Source organism: Agrilus planipennis, unplaced genomic scaffold (genome assembly GCF_000699045.2).
Source record: "Agrilus planipennis isolate EAB-ADULT unplaced genomic scaffold, Apla_2.0 scaffold189, whole genome shotgun sequence".
Lineage (NCBI taxonomy): Eukaryota > Metazoa > Arthropoda > Insecta > Coleoptera > Buprestidae > Agrilus > Agrilus planipennis.
The window spans coordinates 519,689-535,634 of record NW_020439010.1 but is presented as its reverse complement, the minus strand read 5'-3'; the positions used below and the strand labels follow the sequence as shown (position 1 = coordinate 535,634).

Genomic DNA, 15,946 nt, shown 5'->3' with positions numbered 1-15,946 from the left:
TTTTTTAACAGAAATTTAGATTTTTAAAAGCAGAATAATAGTTTTCAGATGTATTTTACATATTTTGACTATAAAACGAAGGCAAATTTTCGCGGCGTGGTCACTTCAATATGAAAAATCTACAATCACCCCCTAAATTTGTTTTCAAAATTGAAAGATTCTAACAAAACCCTAATTATTCAGCCTCAAATAAGCTAAAAATATATTACAATTAACATTAGATGAGTGAACAGGCAAAACGCCAAAATAGATCTATGCTGGAGCACGAGGCCAACGCACTCATTCCCATAAAAAAAATTGAAGCAACGCTAATTGAAACCAATCAAACGCTAAATTGAAACGCATTCCACACGATCAAATGAAATTTGAATAAGTATTAGAGCTAAATACCTTCACGTGTCGTTTCTATTTATGAACAACACAAATGGTGACATGTCTCCCTTTCCAAGACCGAAGACAAAATGATGATCGTAGATAATGAAGACGAAACGAGCCGGAAGCCCATAGATGAAAACTTCTTCTATACCTATAATCCATTGATAATTGATTTGATAGGTGCGTTCAATTATACTAACTCAGTTTAATTCGTAAATTAATAGAAACTGATACACCATTACAGAAAATTATCCCAATAAAACTGCAAAACTTAGTGTATTTTAACTACTTGTATCAATTTCTAAAAATTAATACAGTCTTTCGAAGCAAATTAATTAAAAATAATATTAATGTGGACACTTCGTTAACATATGAATGGCGTATTCATGGTTTCATTCATTCATTTCACGATTTAAACACATAATAATAAGTTTTGCATTAAGCAAAGCATCTTGCGTTACGGGTTAAGTTAATGTTCAGGGTAGGCCAGTACATGAGTTAGAACTATTTTCAAAGCAATTTTTCTTAAGAAAAAAACACATTTTACAATATGTATTCATTCGTACAAAATTTTCACTATTTAATTCATCAAATTGTAAATTAATTTTTAAATTTAATCCAACAATTCTTAAAGAAAGAATTTAATTATCTAATCAGAATGTGTAAACACGTACATATTGTAAATACCCACAGATCGGGACTGGGGTTGATAAGAAAGATAAAAAGGTTCTTGACCGATGCAAGCTTTCCGGTCATAGTAAAAAAGTCAGAAAAATTGCGTTTTTTCGTGTTATCATACTGCATGCCTTTGTAACGTTAAAACAGTTAAATTTAAGGTCTAGTAGGCACTGAAAGAGCTCGAATGGACTCTTGCTTTGGAAATAAGAAAAAAAATAAAAGTCGGTGTTTTCAAATTGCATGCCAGTAAAAAGAAAGTTTTAATTATAAAATCCTTGCGAAAAAATAGCAAGCACATTTTGTTCACAATTACTTTTTCCATTCTTGTGCCAACGAAAGGGTCATGCCATTTTTTACATTACTTTTGTTTTGAATCAATAGCTATTTCTGATTAAGAATCGTCTATCTCCTTTACTATTGTTAGCTTATTACATTTTTATACTTTCGCAGCACCATTGTAGATATTGTTTCAGTACCATCAACCTGAACTCTAATTCTCTCCCATTTGTCAGACGATCTGTAGATATGGGCAAAAAGAAGTATTAGTTATACTATCAACTAAAGAAGGAATGTTTAAATTAAGTAAAATATGTAATATAATTAAAAACATGTTCAAAAACGAAAGCAAAACAGCTTATTATAAAATGGCGACGAGATGTCAATTTTATTCATGTCATAGGTAAATGTTACCAGGCTATAGAAATAACCGTAGATGTATAATGTCAATTTATACGGTGGACTATAGTTAAAAGAGAACCCCATAGATGCACAATAACATCGATTTATGCTGTGAACAATAGATAACAGAAGTAAAACCATAGATGCCAAAGATCGCAAATTACTATGAAAACTAGGTAACTTCAATATAATAGAAAAACAATTGCTTACCTGGAGGATTACTCTACGGTCCTCGAGATTTATTCCTAAGCGTTGATAAAGAGAAGTGTCTCTTAACAATAACCACACATCGCATTGCAACCTTACATGCATCAGCGTGAATCGAACTACATATATTTTCTAAAAATTGCACTATTCACAGCCAAGGGGCAGGACATTAAAAGGGCTCCAATTCTCCAGGTTTTGAATCCGTTTTACTTTGTCTCCTTCTTCATTTAACATGTTTAAAAGGCATCCTGTTGAAATAATTTAATGTGAGCTTCATTTTAAATATGTTTTAAAATATTAAGAACCATAACTAACACTAATCAAATAGTAGACTATTAAAATCAATACATAACTATTACAATTCAGAAATGTAAAAATTTATAGTGGTAATTATTGTCAAACAAATGGAATACAAGATTTGGAAAATCATGAATTATTTCGTAAGTACAACTTCATAAAACTATTAAAGATTTCTTACCCTTACCCTTTCTACAAACGACCCATTTCCATAAGCAAGCGAAACAAGCATGATTGGAGACCTTGCTTCTCCACGTTTCCTCTTTGATTTACCCTCTCCATGTACATTTATTATGTTTTAATATAAACCTGTTAAAACAATTTAATATCATTAGTTGTATGTTCACTAGATTTGTTATTTTATTATTAATGATAATTACCATCGTTAGCACCCTGTGTCCTATGAATTTTTGACCAGCTCATTACAAGCATTCTTGGAAATAAAAACATGTCTGGTTGCTACATGTAGTTTGTCCATTGAATCCAAGGATATCATCTCAAAGCAAACCTATATACAGAAAAAAACATAAGTCGTTAAAACCCAATCTATAGAATAACAAGGCAAAAGTGATAATTTTTTTAACAGAAATTTAGATTTTTAAAAGCAGAATAATGGTTTTCAGGTTTATTTTACATATTTTGACTATAAAACGAAGGCAAATTTTCGCGGCGTGGTCACATCAACATGAAAAATCTACAATCATCTCCTAAATCTGTTTTTGAAATTCAAAGATTCCAACAAAACTCTAATTATTCAGCCTCAAATAAACTAAGAATATATTACAATTAACATTAGATGAGTGAACAGGCAAAAAAAGACCTATGCTGGAGCACGAGGCCAACACGCTCATTCCCATAAAAAAAATTGAAACCAATCAAACGTTAAATTGAAACGCATTCCACACAATCAAATGAAATTTGAATAAGTATTAGGGCTAAATACCTTCAGGTGTCGTTTCTATTTATGAACAGCAAAAATGGTGACATGCCTTCCTTTCCAAAAGCGAAGACAAAATGATGATTGATGATGATCGTAGTTCGTAGATAATGAACGAAACGAGCCGGAAGCCCATAGATGAAAACTTCTTCTATACCTATAATCCATTGATAATTGATTTCATAGATGCGTTCAATTACACTAACTCAGTTTAATTCGTAAATTAATAGAAACTGATATACCATTACAGAAAATTATCCCAATAAAACTGCAAAACTTAGTGTATTTTAACTACTTGTATCAATTTCTAAAAATTAATACAGTCTTTCGAAGCAAATTAATTAAAAATAATATTAATGTGGACACTTCGTTAACATATGAATGGCGTATTCATGGGAGTATTTAAATCACGATTTAAACACATAATAATAAGTTTTGCATTAAGTAAAGCATCTTGCGTTACGGGTTAAGTTAATATTCAGGGTAGGCCAGTACATAAGTTAGAACTATTTTCAAAGCAGTTTTTCTAGGAAAAATTTCACGAAAATACGCAAATAGTACTTCCAAATTGCTATTAAGTAGATTAATTGAATAAATTCAAATATGTAGAATAAAATAATAAACATAAATTCCAACAGCTTTCATTAATAAAAAAAAATATTAACGACAATATTGTTATCAATTCATGTAATAACAACAAATGTACGCATTTCTACAAAATTTCACTGTTTCATTCATAAAGTTGTAAATTAATTTTAAAGTTAATCCAACTATTAAACTTTGTTCTTAACGAATGAATTCGGTATTCCATTCAGAAAGTTTATCTTCATACACACTTAAATAGAAACAGTCATTTCTCGGTGACTGACTGATACGATTAAAAAAATTAAACCAAGATATTACTTGAAGGACTATTAAAATGAAACACAACGTTATCGATTCATGTAACAAAAAAACACATTTTAGAATATGTATTCATTCACACAAAATTTTCACTATTTAATTCATCAAATTGTAAATTAATTTTTAAATTTAATCCAACAATTCTTAAAGAAAGAATTTAATTATCTAATCAGAATGTGTAAACACGTACATATTGTAAATACCCACAGATCGGGACTGGGGTTGATAAGAAAGATAAAAAGGTTCTTGACCGATGCAAGCTTTCCGGTCATAGTAAAAAAGTCAGAAAAATTGCGTTTTTTCGTGTTATCATACTGCATGCCTTTGTAACGTTAAAACAGTTAAATTTAAGGTCTAGTAGGCACTGAAAGAGCTCGAATGGACTCTTGCTTTGGAAATAAGAAAAAAAATAAAAGTCGGTGTTTTCAAATTGCATGCCAGTAAAAAGAAAGTTTTAATTATAAAATCCTTGCGAAAAAATAGCAAGCACATTTTGTTCACAATTACTTTTTCCATTCTTGTGCCAACGAAAGGGTCATGCCATTTTTTACATTACTTTTGTTTTGAATCAATAGCTATTTCTGATTAAGAATCGTCTATCTCATTTACTATTTTTAGCTTATTACATTTTTATACCTTCATAACAATTTTCCCAAAAAAGCTAACAAATTTTTCCATGTGAAGACGACAAGGGTAAACGAAGTGCAGTAAGAATACATCACCGTACACGATCCATTTGGGGACGCTCAGTAATATCCAAGGAAACTTCAGTATGCTTTTAATAACAGGCTAATCAGTAAAACAGAACAAGAGAAAACAAATTAGCTGCAATATTAATGAACAATNTTTAAATACATTGTGCATTTAATATAGATTAATATGGCCTTTTACAGCATGTAATTTAAATGAATATTTTCGAAGATATTACAGATTTAAAATACAGCTTTTCTATATAATATGCATATTATAACACTTTTAATTTTTACTATCAGAAATTGCAGTCTTAGGTTACAAAGGAGGGTAGAGAGTATATATGTAATTAAAAAGAGTAAACTTTAAATACATTGTGCATTTAATATAGATTAATATGGCCTTTTACAGCATGTAATTTAAATGAATATTTTCGAAGATATTACAGATTTAAAATACAGGGACATAGCGGTTCCGGCGGTACCGTCTGGTATGTGTTGTCTAATAACAAAAAAGCTGTGATTGTTGTATATAAAGACATTCTATAGTACATTTACTATCAGCATTGCACCCGTGCGAAGCATAGTGTACAAATAATACCATTAAACCAATTCCTTAACCCCTATCCCGGTATGTTTGAAGAAGTTTCACTTCAGTAGCGTGTTGTTTAATTTAGCTAATGAGACCTGTGTTCAGGTGGGCTGCTTACTTCTATAGGGGGTATATTATACCCAACATATTTTGTATACTGCCTGTGTATGTATCTGTACCAAAATGATCTGTTAAGTGTAATCTATAAGTGTTTATTTCCAATAAAAACTACTCAAAACACCTTCCCCCTGATTAATTCATGTAAGTTTAAAAAGTTACATTTTCGAAAAAGCCGTGATGCAGAAGTTTTACCAAGTTTATTTATAAAAAATCTCTTAAAATAATTGTTTGAAAAATCAACTTAATTTAATTCATATAGATGTCTGTAACTTTTTTATTAATTATAATTACCATGAATGACCTGTCCATGAAAGATTAATCATACCTGACCATTGTCAAGAATGAACATCGCGTGTAATATCGAGAAATTAAAGTCTTAAGCTGTAACCAGACCAGAGTACATGTATTTTGATGCTTCCTTCAGACAATAATTGTAAATTATTGTACAAACTTGTATCTGGTAGATTTAAATAAATAAATAAAAATTCGTTTTTTTCTTTTTTGTAATTTTATATTGAGATATTAGCGATGTATATTCAAGGTAATTCTTCTATATGAGATCATTTTTAAAAACTTAACGTTTTCTTGTTAAAAATGGCTTTGAATGACCAATTTAAGTCTGTCAAAAACATATATACTACATATATTATACCATGAATGCTCACCTTAATTAACCACATGATCCTCCAAAGTGAAAAGTTAACAGCAAGTACACCACAGCAGACAACTTATTTTTTCAGTAGCATCAAAATGTAGTTCAATACTCTCTTATTTATCATCAGTCTATAAAACAGAGAAGAAATACAATAAGATAAGGGCTATGTTCATATTATGCCAATTTATAACTTGGACATACAGAATATAGATAATTATTGAGGAAAACTTTAAAGGTAAGTTATAGAACGATTAATTAAAAATTTTGTAATAAATATTCACTATGTGTATAATGTCGTAGCTAACTGAAATAATTTCTGAGAACAGTGCTGGTTTTAAAAGCAACTAATTAACATTTAGTTTTAACAATAAGTACTTACGATTGTGAATTGTCTATTATCATAATCTTAATCGAAAGTTAAAAAGGTTAAATATTTTCTCATTTTCTATTAACCTTACATTTCTCAGCTCTCTCAAGTTAAAATATTCCTTTATTTAAAACATATTTTAACAATTCTTACTCATTTTTAAATTTGCATTGCTTAAAAAAATCTTTTGAAAAACTGATATGATTTGTAATGCTCATATTGTATTAACAATTATGTTCATAGATAATATTATGTTGGTTATTTTCATGTTATGTTATATATATTTCTTTAATCTATGGCTCTTATGCATAGATATCATAGATAAATACTCATATGTCACAGATGTAGATAATCGTAGATATGTATAATCATCATCTAATGTGACTTACTGCTGCTGTTTAAAATTTTCACTTGTGTTTACCATTAATTTTAAACTTAAACAATTTTCATGAAATAATAGGTGTTAAAAATATGGTAAAATCTTATTTATGGATAAAACCATTATTGCCAGCAATTCCAATGTTTACATTTATGATTTGCAAAATCTTACTGTAATTTGTACTCGTAATTGTATGTATACCATAGATAAGAGGTATTACTATACACGATATACCATAATAAAACCTGTTTAATAATTAATATCAATTAATATCAGTATGGTCATAGATAATAGTATGGTATTACATGTCATTTTAGTATGTATGTTTAAAGGGGGTTATGTTGTTATTGAGTTTTTCTTTTAACTAAAGATAGATTATTATATAAATTATATAAGATATAAAATGAGTGATAAGGATATTACGGAAAAAGAAAATCTTTCAAACAAATTTGTTTACTTAGATATTAAAATAGGAAATGAAAAAGGTAATTTGTGTGTGCAACATTTTTTAGNATACAACATAAACTGCAGAAGCAAAGTCGGAATCGGCTAAGTAGTAACAGTTATCTATGATCGATAAGTAACTTTGAAATACCCGCATAGGTTATACATCTCTATGATAAAATTGTTGAAAACACCTTTCCCCTGTTTTTTTCATCTGAGTTTCTTGTAAATAGACATTTTCCAACTAAAAGCAGTACTACAAGAGTTTAACCGTTAACGGCAAGTGCCGAAATGAACTGTTGGTAACTGTGAAGTGCAATAAAAAAATGTTTATTTTCAATAAAAACTACTCAAAACACCTTCCCCCTGATTAATTCATGTAAGTTTAAAAAGTTACATTTTCGAAAAAGCCGTGATGCAGAAGTTTTACCAAGTTTATTTATAAAAAATCTCTTAAAATAATTGTTTGAAAAATCAACTTAATTTAATTCATATAGATGTCTGTAACTTTTTTATTAATTATAATTACCATGAATGACCTGTCCATGAAAGATTAATCATACCTGACCATTGTCAAGAATGAACATCGCGTGTAATATCGAGAAATTAAAGTCTTAAGCTGTAACCAGACCAGAGTACATGTATTTTGATGCTTCCTTCAGACAATAATTGTAAATTATTGTACAAACTTGTATCTGGTAGATTTAAATAAATAAATAAAAATTCGTTTTTTTCTTTTTTGTAATTTTATATTGAGATATTAGCGATGTATATTCAAGGTAATTCTTCTATATGAGATCATTTTTAAAAACTTAACGTTTTCTTGTTAAAAATGGCTTTGAATGACCAATTTAAGTCTGTCAAAAACATATATACTACATATATTATACCATGAATGCTCACCTTAATTAACCACATGATCCTCCAAAGTGAAAAGTTAACAGCAAGTACACCACAGCAGACAACTTATTTTTTCAGTAGCATCAAAATGTAGTTCAATACTCTCTTATTTATCATCAGTCTATAAAACAGAGAAGAAATACAATAAGATAAGGGCTATGTTCATATTATGCCAATTTATAACTTGGACATACAGAATATAGATAATTATTGAGGAAAACTTTAAAGGTAAGTTATAGAACGATTAATTAAAAATTTTGTAATAAATATTCACTATGTGTATAATGTCGTAGCTAACTGAAATAATTTCTGAGAACAGTGCTGGTTTTAAAAGCAACTAATTAACATTTAGTTTTAACAATAAGTACTTACGATTGTGAATTGTCTATTATCATAATCTTAATCGAAAGTTAAAAAGGTTAAATATTTTCTCATTTTCTATTAACCTTACATTTCTCAGCTCTCTCAAGTTAAAATATTCCTTTATTTAAAACATATTTTAACAATTCTTACTCATTTTTAAATTTGCATTGCTTAAAAAAATCTTTTGAAAAACTGATATGATTTGTAATGCTCATATTGTATTAACAATTATGTTCATAGATAATATTATGTTGGTTATTTTCATGTTATGTTATATATATTTCTTTAATCTATGGCTCTTATGCATAGATATCATAGATAAATACTCATATGTCACAGATGTAGATAATCGTAGATATGTATAATCATCATCTAATGTGACTTACTGCTGCTGTTTAAAATTTTCACTTGTGTTTACCATTAATTTTAAACTTAAACAATTTTCATGAAATAATAGGTGTTAAAAATATGGTAAAATCTTATTTATGGATAAAACCATTATTGCCAGCAATTCCAATGTTTACATTTATGATTTGCAAAATCTTACTGTAATTTGTACTCGTAATTGTATGTATACCATAGATAAGAGGTATTACTATACACGATATACCATAATAAAACCTGTTTAATAATTAATATCAATTAATATCAGTATGGTCATAGATAATAGTATGGTATTACATGTCATTTTAGTATGTATGTTTAAAGGGGGTTATGTTGTTATTGAGTTTTTCTTTTAACTAAAGATAGATTATTATATAAATTATATAAGATATAAAATGAGTGATAAGGATATTACGGAAAAAGAAAATCTTTCAAACAAATTTGTTTACTTAGATATTAAAATAGGAAATGAAAAAGGTAATTTGTGTGTGCAACATTTTTTAGCATATGAAACATCTTATAACCATTGTTTAAAAATAAATAATGTTTTGTAGCTGGCAGAGTAATTATCAAACTCTACAACAATATTGCACCAAAAACTGCAGAAAATTTTCTATGTTTAGTAACGGGTGAAAAAGGAATTGGGAAGTTTGGAAAACCTCTACATTATAAAAATACAAATTTTCACAGAGGTAAGTTCTTTAAAGAAAGAAAGAAATTTTCTTTAAAACTGTTCAGTTAGCTCCATTAATTAATGAAAAGTCAATCAAGATTTCCTGTGTCAGTCAAAGACTTTTGATTTGTTATATTATTTTCAAAATTTCAGTTATAGTAGTTACATACAACAATAATGAATAAAAGTACTGTTAGTGTTAATTCTTTAATAAGCATTCGAGATCCACACAACTTTGAAAGATTACGTAAAAAGTGGTCTGAGCATGCTCGAATGGCAAATAGCAGCACATCCCCCCAGTGTTCATGTAATTCAACAAATAAATGCAAAGGTCGATTTGGCTTAGCATGGGTAACAACACTACCCCATGATTGCTGTGAACCTGTAGAGTGGCATTTTGAAATAATGGATTCACCATCAAAAGTGAAAAAAAAATTCAAGGAAATGGCTAATTTTATAAGTGACCATGGACATTGTCAACACCAAAAGTTTGCTGAATCAAAAAAGATTGCAAATTTCAGTCAGAATAATTTTAACTGTAAGTGGAAGGAAGAGAAAGAAAATAAAAACAGATCGTTTAATGCTGATAAACTGAAGGATGAAAAACAGGAATGTTGTTCTACAACTACAAGTCACACACAAACTGACTCACACCAAATTGAAGTAAATGCTGAATGCAACACCGATAATGAGAATAATTATTCCATATTTCAAGTAAGATTAATCTTCCATTACGAATTTAATTTTTTCATTGACAACTAATGGTATTAGGGACTACAGAACTATTTTCTAAGAGAAATTCTAAGAGAATGTCACGACCAAGTTCAAGATCAAAAAGTATTAAAATACACGAGAAGCAAAAGTATTATGAGAAAAGTGTTTGAAAATAATGGTAAAAAAAATCGGCAAATTTTACAACGGGTTACATTCAATTTAAATACAGGTTTACAAAAGAATAGTTATCCTGAAGAATTGTCTCCAGAAAATCAAACGACTGCATTCCCAATATTGCATGAGAAGCTTTCATCTGATAAAAAGCAAGAACAATGTACATTGAACAAAGAACAAGAGAGTATTCCTGCAAAGAATCAAATTTTTACACACGAATTTTCAAAACAGTTGTGTTTATCATCAAAGAATTACCAACAATCTGTTCAGAAACAGGTAAATGGGCCTACCGAGAAAGACCATCTGGATCCTTATCTATCTTCTCAGAAGGAAAAAGAATTTTGTGCTTGTCATGCGGAAAAGACGCAAGAATCGAAAGAACTAAATATTTCTTCAAAAACGCAATTACCGAAGAAAAGAAGACAACCACTAAGCATGGAAACGTTTACGCAAAACAATATGCAGAGTTTGCCAAAAAATAACGAGCATATTTACTCAACAAAACAGATTTCCAACATTCTNCATACCACAATCTCCTATTTCATCAAGTTATGGACAGTATATTGCCATCTACTAACATTTACTGCTAACTGTAGTATTTCAAATGTGTGACGATGGTCTTACGAAACACGTAAAGCAAATAAGAATATGTTCTATATATGTATAGAAAGTATTTTAAATTATAATTGAGATCCACAACTTCCCTTATTCTGCCTAACATTATTTTCTGATACATTCTACGTACTAAAAATTAATAACTGAATAAAGCAATGCGCTGTGACATATAGAGTTAGTTTTGAAGATTGCATTTGTTCTACTATGATATGAAAAAATTTTATCGTTTATCTACCATATATTACAAATATAAAGGCAAATATTTTTTATTGATAGTAAAGTTTTAACAATGGGTAATTAGATCGTGTATTTTTTTTTAAAAACGAAATAATAGTATGCAGTGCGCATAACATACAATAAATAAATGGATGGCTGCGACTTATGTACAAATGACCTTAGCAGTAATCATTTATTATAATACCATTATTATTACTTATTATTACCTATGCAATTTATACAACGCTGCAAAAAGGCATTTCGTTCAGCATTTTCACTTTTTAATTTCGCGGTGATTAAGGCAGAACATCTTATTTTATTATATATTAACATTGCACAAAAAACTTCTGGCTCGGTTAGTGGCTGTCTATATATAAACATTTTCTGTTACATATTTTATCAAAAAATTGTGTTAAAATGTAAAGACAACTATGAAAAGTGGTTGTACCTACTTTTGAAAACAAGTAACTTCTGGTTCTTTACACAGTACAAAGTATCGACTCGATTTTATATATTGAAAAAATTATAATGTAGTAAAAAAGAAATATCCTTTAAACAAGGCTTCGCCTATTATTAATTTCACTGAAGAAATCTCGATGTATTCATCATAAACGTAATTTCTTATCAAAATATTTTCGAAACAACTGTGTTTGAAATATTTCATGTTTTAATAATTTTTTAATTCTTATTTGTTATTTATAAGAAAGTTTAACTGAAACTGGAAAGATAATAGCAACTTAAGTTTAAGACCACTTTTATGAAACTGTAGAATTTTAAAATAATAGTAACGTCTTGATAAAGCATTCAGCAGATACAAAATAAATGCAATATTAATTAACAGCGTATTCTTGTTCTGCAGATACATTTCAGAACAATCCAAAACCACGTTATTAGTTGTATTAAGGCAGTAAATTATGTAACTATTTGATATAAATACTTTCCTTCAATATTGCACTAAGGTGTAAATATAGTTGCATAAAACATACAAATTTCCTAGAATTTCAATTAGCAACTTATTAATTTCTGAAAGTACTGATCTAGCCTGCCTCAACGAGTAAACATGACGTCTTTTTTTAATAAATATTAAAGTAGGTATAACAACTGTACGAGATTGTTTTTTCTTTCTGTATTATGATAATAAGTTCTAAGTATTTATTATTCTCGTGTAAAAGCTCAAAAAAGGTAATAACTGGCTGCTCGTAAATGTAAGATTGGTTAGAAAATCGTTATTCTTTATGACAAAACTTATCATCATTTTATTTACTGGTAGCCACTCATGCGTATATACGTATTTCTAAATGATGTTTTCATTCATAAAGAAGCTTCCAATTACCATAAAAATAAACTACGATGAATGAAATAAAGGTTAAATCGCAATTTCTTTCGTGGAACATAAACACAACACATTTAATTACAAAAAAATTAAAATTTTGCATTAGAATAGACACCAGACATTTTAAAAATGCGTTTACTTACACATTATTCAAAAATGTAAATAAATGGTCTATTCTTAATTATCTTGAAGATACCCTATGCAGTCATGAGACAAACGAATGTAATCATTCGAAATGTTCAAAACATATTAAAGGTATTAAAAATATAATTACACTGGTGACGAACAAAAACTTGTTTATGTATGTAACTAAACAAGCACGAAGTCGAAAAGAAGTTGTTGATTATGCAAATCCTTTATATATTNTACATTATAAAAATACAAATTTTCACAGAGGTAAGTTCTTTAAAGAAAGAAAGAAATTTTCTTTAAAACTGTTCAGTTAGCTCCATTAATTAATGAAAAGTCAATCAAGATTTCCTGTGTCAGTCAAAGACTTTTGATTTGTTATATTATTTTCAAAATTTCAGTTATAGTAGTTACATACAACAATAATGAATAAAAGTACTGTTAGTGTTAATTCTTTAATAAGCATTCGAGATCCACACAACTTTGAAAGATTACGTAAAAAGTGGTCTGAGCATGCTCGAATGGCAAATAGCAGCACATCCCCCCAGTGTTCATGTAATTCAACAAATAAATGCAAAGGTCGATTTGGCTTAGCATGGGTAACAACACTACCCCATGATTGCTGTGAACCTGTAGAGTGGCATTTTGAAATAATGGATTCACCATCAAAAGTGAAAAAAAAATTCAAGGAAATGGCTAATTTTATAAGTGACCATGGACATTGTCAACACCAAAAGTTTGCTGAATCAAAAAAGATTGCAAATTTCAGTCAGAATAATTTTAACTGTAAGTGGAAGGAAGAGAAAGAAAATAAAAACAGATCGTTTAATGCTGATAAACTGAAGGATGAAAAACAGGAATGTTGTTCTACAACTACAAGTCACACACAAACTGACTCACACCAAATTGAAGTAAATGCTGAATGCAACACCGATAATGAGAATAATTATTCCATATTTCAAGTAAGATTAATCTTCCATTACGAATTTAATTTTTTCATTGACAACTAATGGTATTAGGGACTACAGAACTATTTTCTAAGAGAAATTCTAAGAGAATGTCACGACCAAGTTCAAGATCAAAAAGTATTAAAATACACGAGAAGCAAAAGTATTATGAGAAAAGTGTTTGAAAATAATGGTAAAAAAAATCGGCAAATTTTACAACGGGTTACATTCAATTTAAATACAGGTTTACAAAAGAATAGTTATCCTGAAGAATTGTCTCCAGAAAATCAAACGACTGCATTCCCAATATTGCATGAGAAGCTTTCATCTGATAAAAAGCAAGAACAATGTACATTGAACAAAGAACAAGAGAGTATTCCTGCAAAGAATCAAATTTTTACACACGAATTTTCAAAACAGTTGTGTTTATCATCAAAGAATTACCAACAATCTGTTCAGAAACAGGTAAATGGGCCTACCGAGAAAGACCATCTGGATCCTTATCTATCTTCTCAGAAGGAAAAAGAATTTTGTGCTTGTCATGCGGAAAAGACGCAAGAATCGAAAGAACTAAATATTTCTTCAAAAACGCAATTACCGAAGAAAAGAAGACAACCACTAAGCATGGAAACGTTTACGCAAAACAATATGCAGAGTTTGCCAAAAAATAACGAGCATATTTACTCAACAAAACAGATTTCCAACATTCTTAAAATCCAAGTTTACAGTCCACCAGAAGTGCCAATGTTCACTTCAAAACTGAAGGTTTCATGTTCCAATGATGCATTTAATTCCAAAATTTACAATATAAATAACAAATCAAACTCAAAAATAAATCCCTGCACGTCAAATAATGGGAAAAACAATTCTCATAAAATAAAAAGACTTTTTTCGATTAAAGAGATAGCATGTGGACCAAAAGTATCAACATGTGGATTAAATTTATTAACTTCAAAATCAGAAGTCACAGAAACAAGAACAAGCCGACATAAATCAGAAAAGGAAAATCACATATTAAAATGCAAGGCAAGTTTCGTAGAAGTACAAGGTTTTAGTCCTTCAGCAGAAGATGCTTGCATGGTAAAGACACATGATGAAACAAAACCGAACGTTTGCAAATCATGCCAAAACGTAAATCTAAACTGTACAAAATCTGTAACTTGTATGACCGATGATAATAAAAGAAACGCATTAAAGATGCAAGTTTTTGTCCCCACAAGTATATATGGATCAAACAAAGAAATTCGCTCGTCAAATTTTAAAAGTAGTCCTTTCAACGATCGTGTTGTAAAGATAACAGAACATAATTTTGTTAGTAAGGAAAACTGGCTGACTAATAATAAAATAATTTCATCAAGAGTTAAGACAAGTATAAAGGAAGAAATAAGTTATAATCCAGAAATTGAAATTATTGAACCAGTAAAAAAAATGTATACTCCAAATGAAAACTATACAAAAGGGCAAATTAGTTCTTCTACTTGTTTTCCAGAAGAAACTATGCCTAAACTTTCCTATGACGAAACGAAAAAGAAACAAGTGTCCAAAATTTGTGGTGATACCATAATGCCACCGACAATAAAAAATAAAACCAATGTTAAGTATTATACCTACAATCACAGTTGCTCTGATGGTTCTGTTGCTTTTGAGAAACAGTACACTCAGAGTTCCATATATTTTCGAAAGTCGTGGATGCCCGTTGAAATCTTAAAGAATTTGCTCGGGAAACTTGAAAAGAAAATTGCATCCAGTTTTAGCATGCCGCAAGAAGTTTCTAAAATTTACAACCCGACCCCATTCTCTATTATTAATGACGGAATTAGGGTAAAAGATGTCGATCCATATCAAAAGTAATTCTTTTAATTCCTATATAATGTATTAAATATGATTGTTGTTTACGTTTACAATAAAATTAATAAGAAGCACCAGACGTGGTCAACGTTTTTTAGTTTATTTGTACATTCTACCTAAAATGTTTTCTTTTTACTTTTATCTCTTAAAAATCAAATAATTCAGGAATTTTGGCATTTTTTTCTCATATCAAAATATGGTTTTTAATTAATTTTATTTAAATACGTGTGCTTCTGCCTTAAGAACAATTGAATTAATATATAAAAATTTTACATTTTTATAAAAGTTTAAAACAAAGAAATAAATGAGATTTATGGAATGCCGTATTC

General features: G+C 29.0%; 2 protein-coding genes and 2 long non-coding RNA genes across 9 annotated transcripts; 2 read left to right on the top strand and 2 right to left on the bottom strand.

Moving 5' to 3' along the window:
• Positions 1-1,499: 1,499 nt before the first annotated feature.
• On the bottom strand, positions 1,500-2,887 carry LOC108738023. The gene is made up of 3 exons (XR_001937935.2): positions 2,423-2,887; positions 1,942-2,186; positions 1,500-1,570 (listed from the first exon to the last, which is right to left on the bottom strand). It is a non-coding gene; the product is annotated as an uncharacterized LOC108738023 (long non-coding RNA).
• Positions 2,888-3,110: 223 nt separating this feature from the next.
• LOC108738041 lies at positions 3,111-6,717 on the bottom strand. Of its 2 annotated transcripts, none has more exons than XR_003231447.1 (3): positions 6,511-6,717; positions 6,142-6,259; positions 3,111-3,329 (listed from the first exon to the last, which is right to left on the bottom strand). It is a non-coding gene; the product is annotated as an uncharacterized LOC108738041 (long non-coding RNA). The 2 variants fall into 2 exon arrangements; XR_001937937.1 differs by lacking the exon at positions 3,111-3,329 and adding an exon at positions 5,368-5,529.
• Positions 6,718-7,169: 452 nt separating this feature from the next.
• Positions 7,170-11,024, top strand: LOC112904916 (peptidyl-prolyl cis-trans isomerase D, mitochondrial-like). Of its 3 annotated transcripts, none has more exons than XM_025976162.1 (3): positions 7,170-7,362; positions 9,523-9,660; positions 9,857-10,009. In XM_025976162.1, the coding sequence occupies exons 1-3, from the start codon at positions 7,281-7,283 to the stop codon at positions 9,985-9,987; spliced, it is 351 nt and encodes a 116-aa protein (XP_025831947.1). In that variant the 5' UTR covers positions 7,170-7,280; the 3' UTR covers positions 9,988-10,009. The 3 variants fall into 3 exon arrangements, with proteins under 3 accessions (XP_025831947.1, XP_025831946.1, XP_025831948.1); XM_025976161.1 differs by lacking the exon at positions 7,170-7,362 and adding an exon at positions 9,256-9,445 and having other exon boundaries at positions 9,857-11,024; XM_025976163.1 differs by lacking the exon at positions 7,170-7,362 and adding an exon at positions 9,258-9,445 and having other exon boundaries at positions 9,795-9,949.
• On the top strand, positions 10,024-15,694 carry LOC108738036. 3 transcript variants are annotated; one of them, XM_025976157.1, is made up of 3 exons: positions 10,024-10,355; positions 10,413-11,045; positions 14,475-15,694. In XM_025976157.1, the coding sequence occupies exons 1-3, from the start codon at positions 10,047-10,049 to the stop codon at positions 15,618-15,620; spliced, it is 2,088 nt and encodes a 695-aa protein (XP_025831942.1). In that variant the 5' UTR covers positions 10,024-10,046; the 3' UTR covers positions 15,621-15,694. The 3 variants fall into 3 exon arrangements, with proteins under 3 accessions (XP_025831942.1, XP_025831941.1, XP_025831939.1); XM_025976156.1 differs by lacking the exons at positions 10,024-10,355; positions 10,413-11,045 and adding exons at positions 13,061-13,089; positions 13,286-13,784 and having other exon boundaries at positions 13,842-15,694; XM_025976154.1 differs by lacking the exons at positions 10,024-10,355; positions 10,413-11,045 and adding exons at positions 13,071-13,089; positions 13,224-13,784 and having other exon boundaries at positions 13,842-15,694.
• Positions 15,695-15,946: the final 252 nt, after the last annotated feature.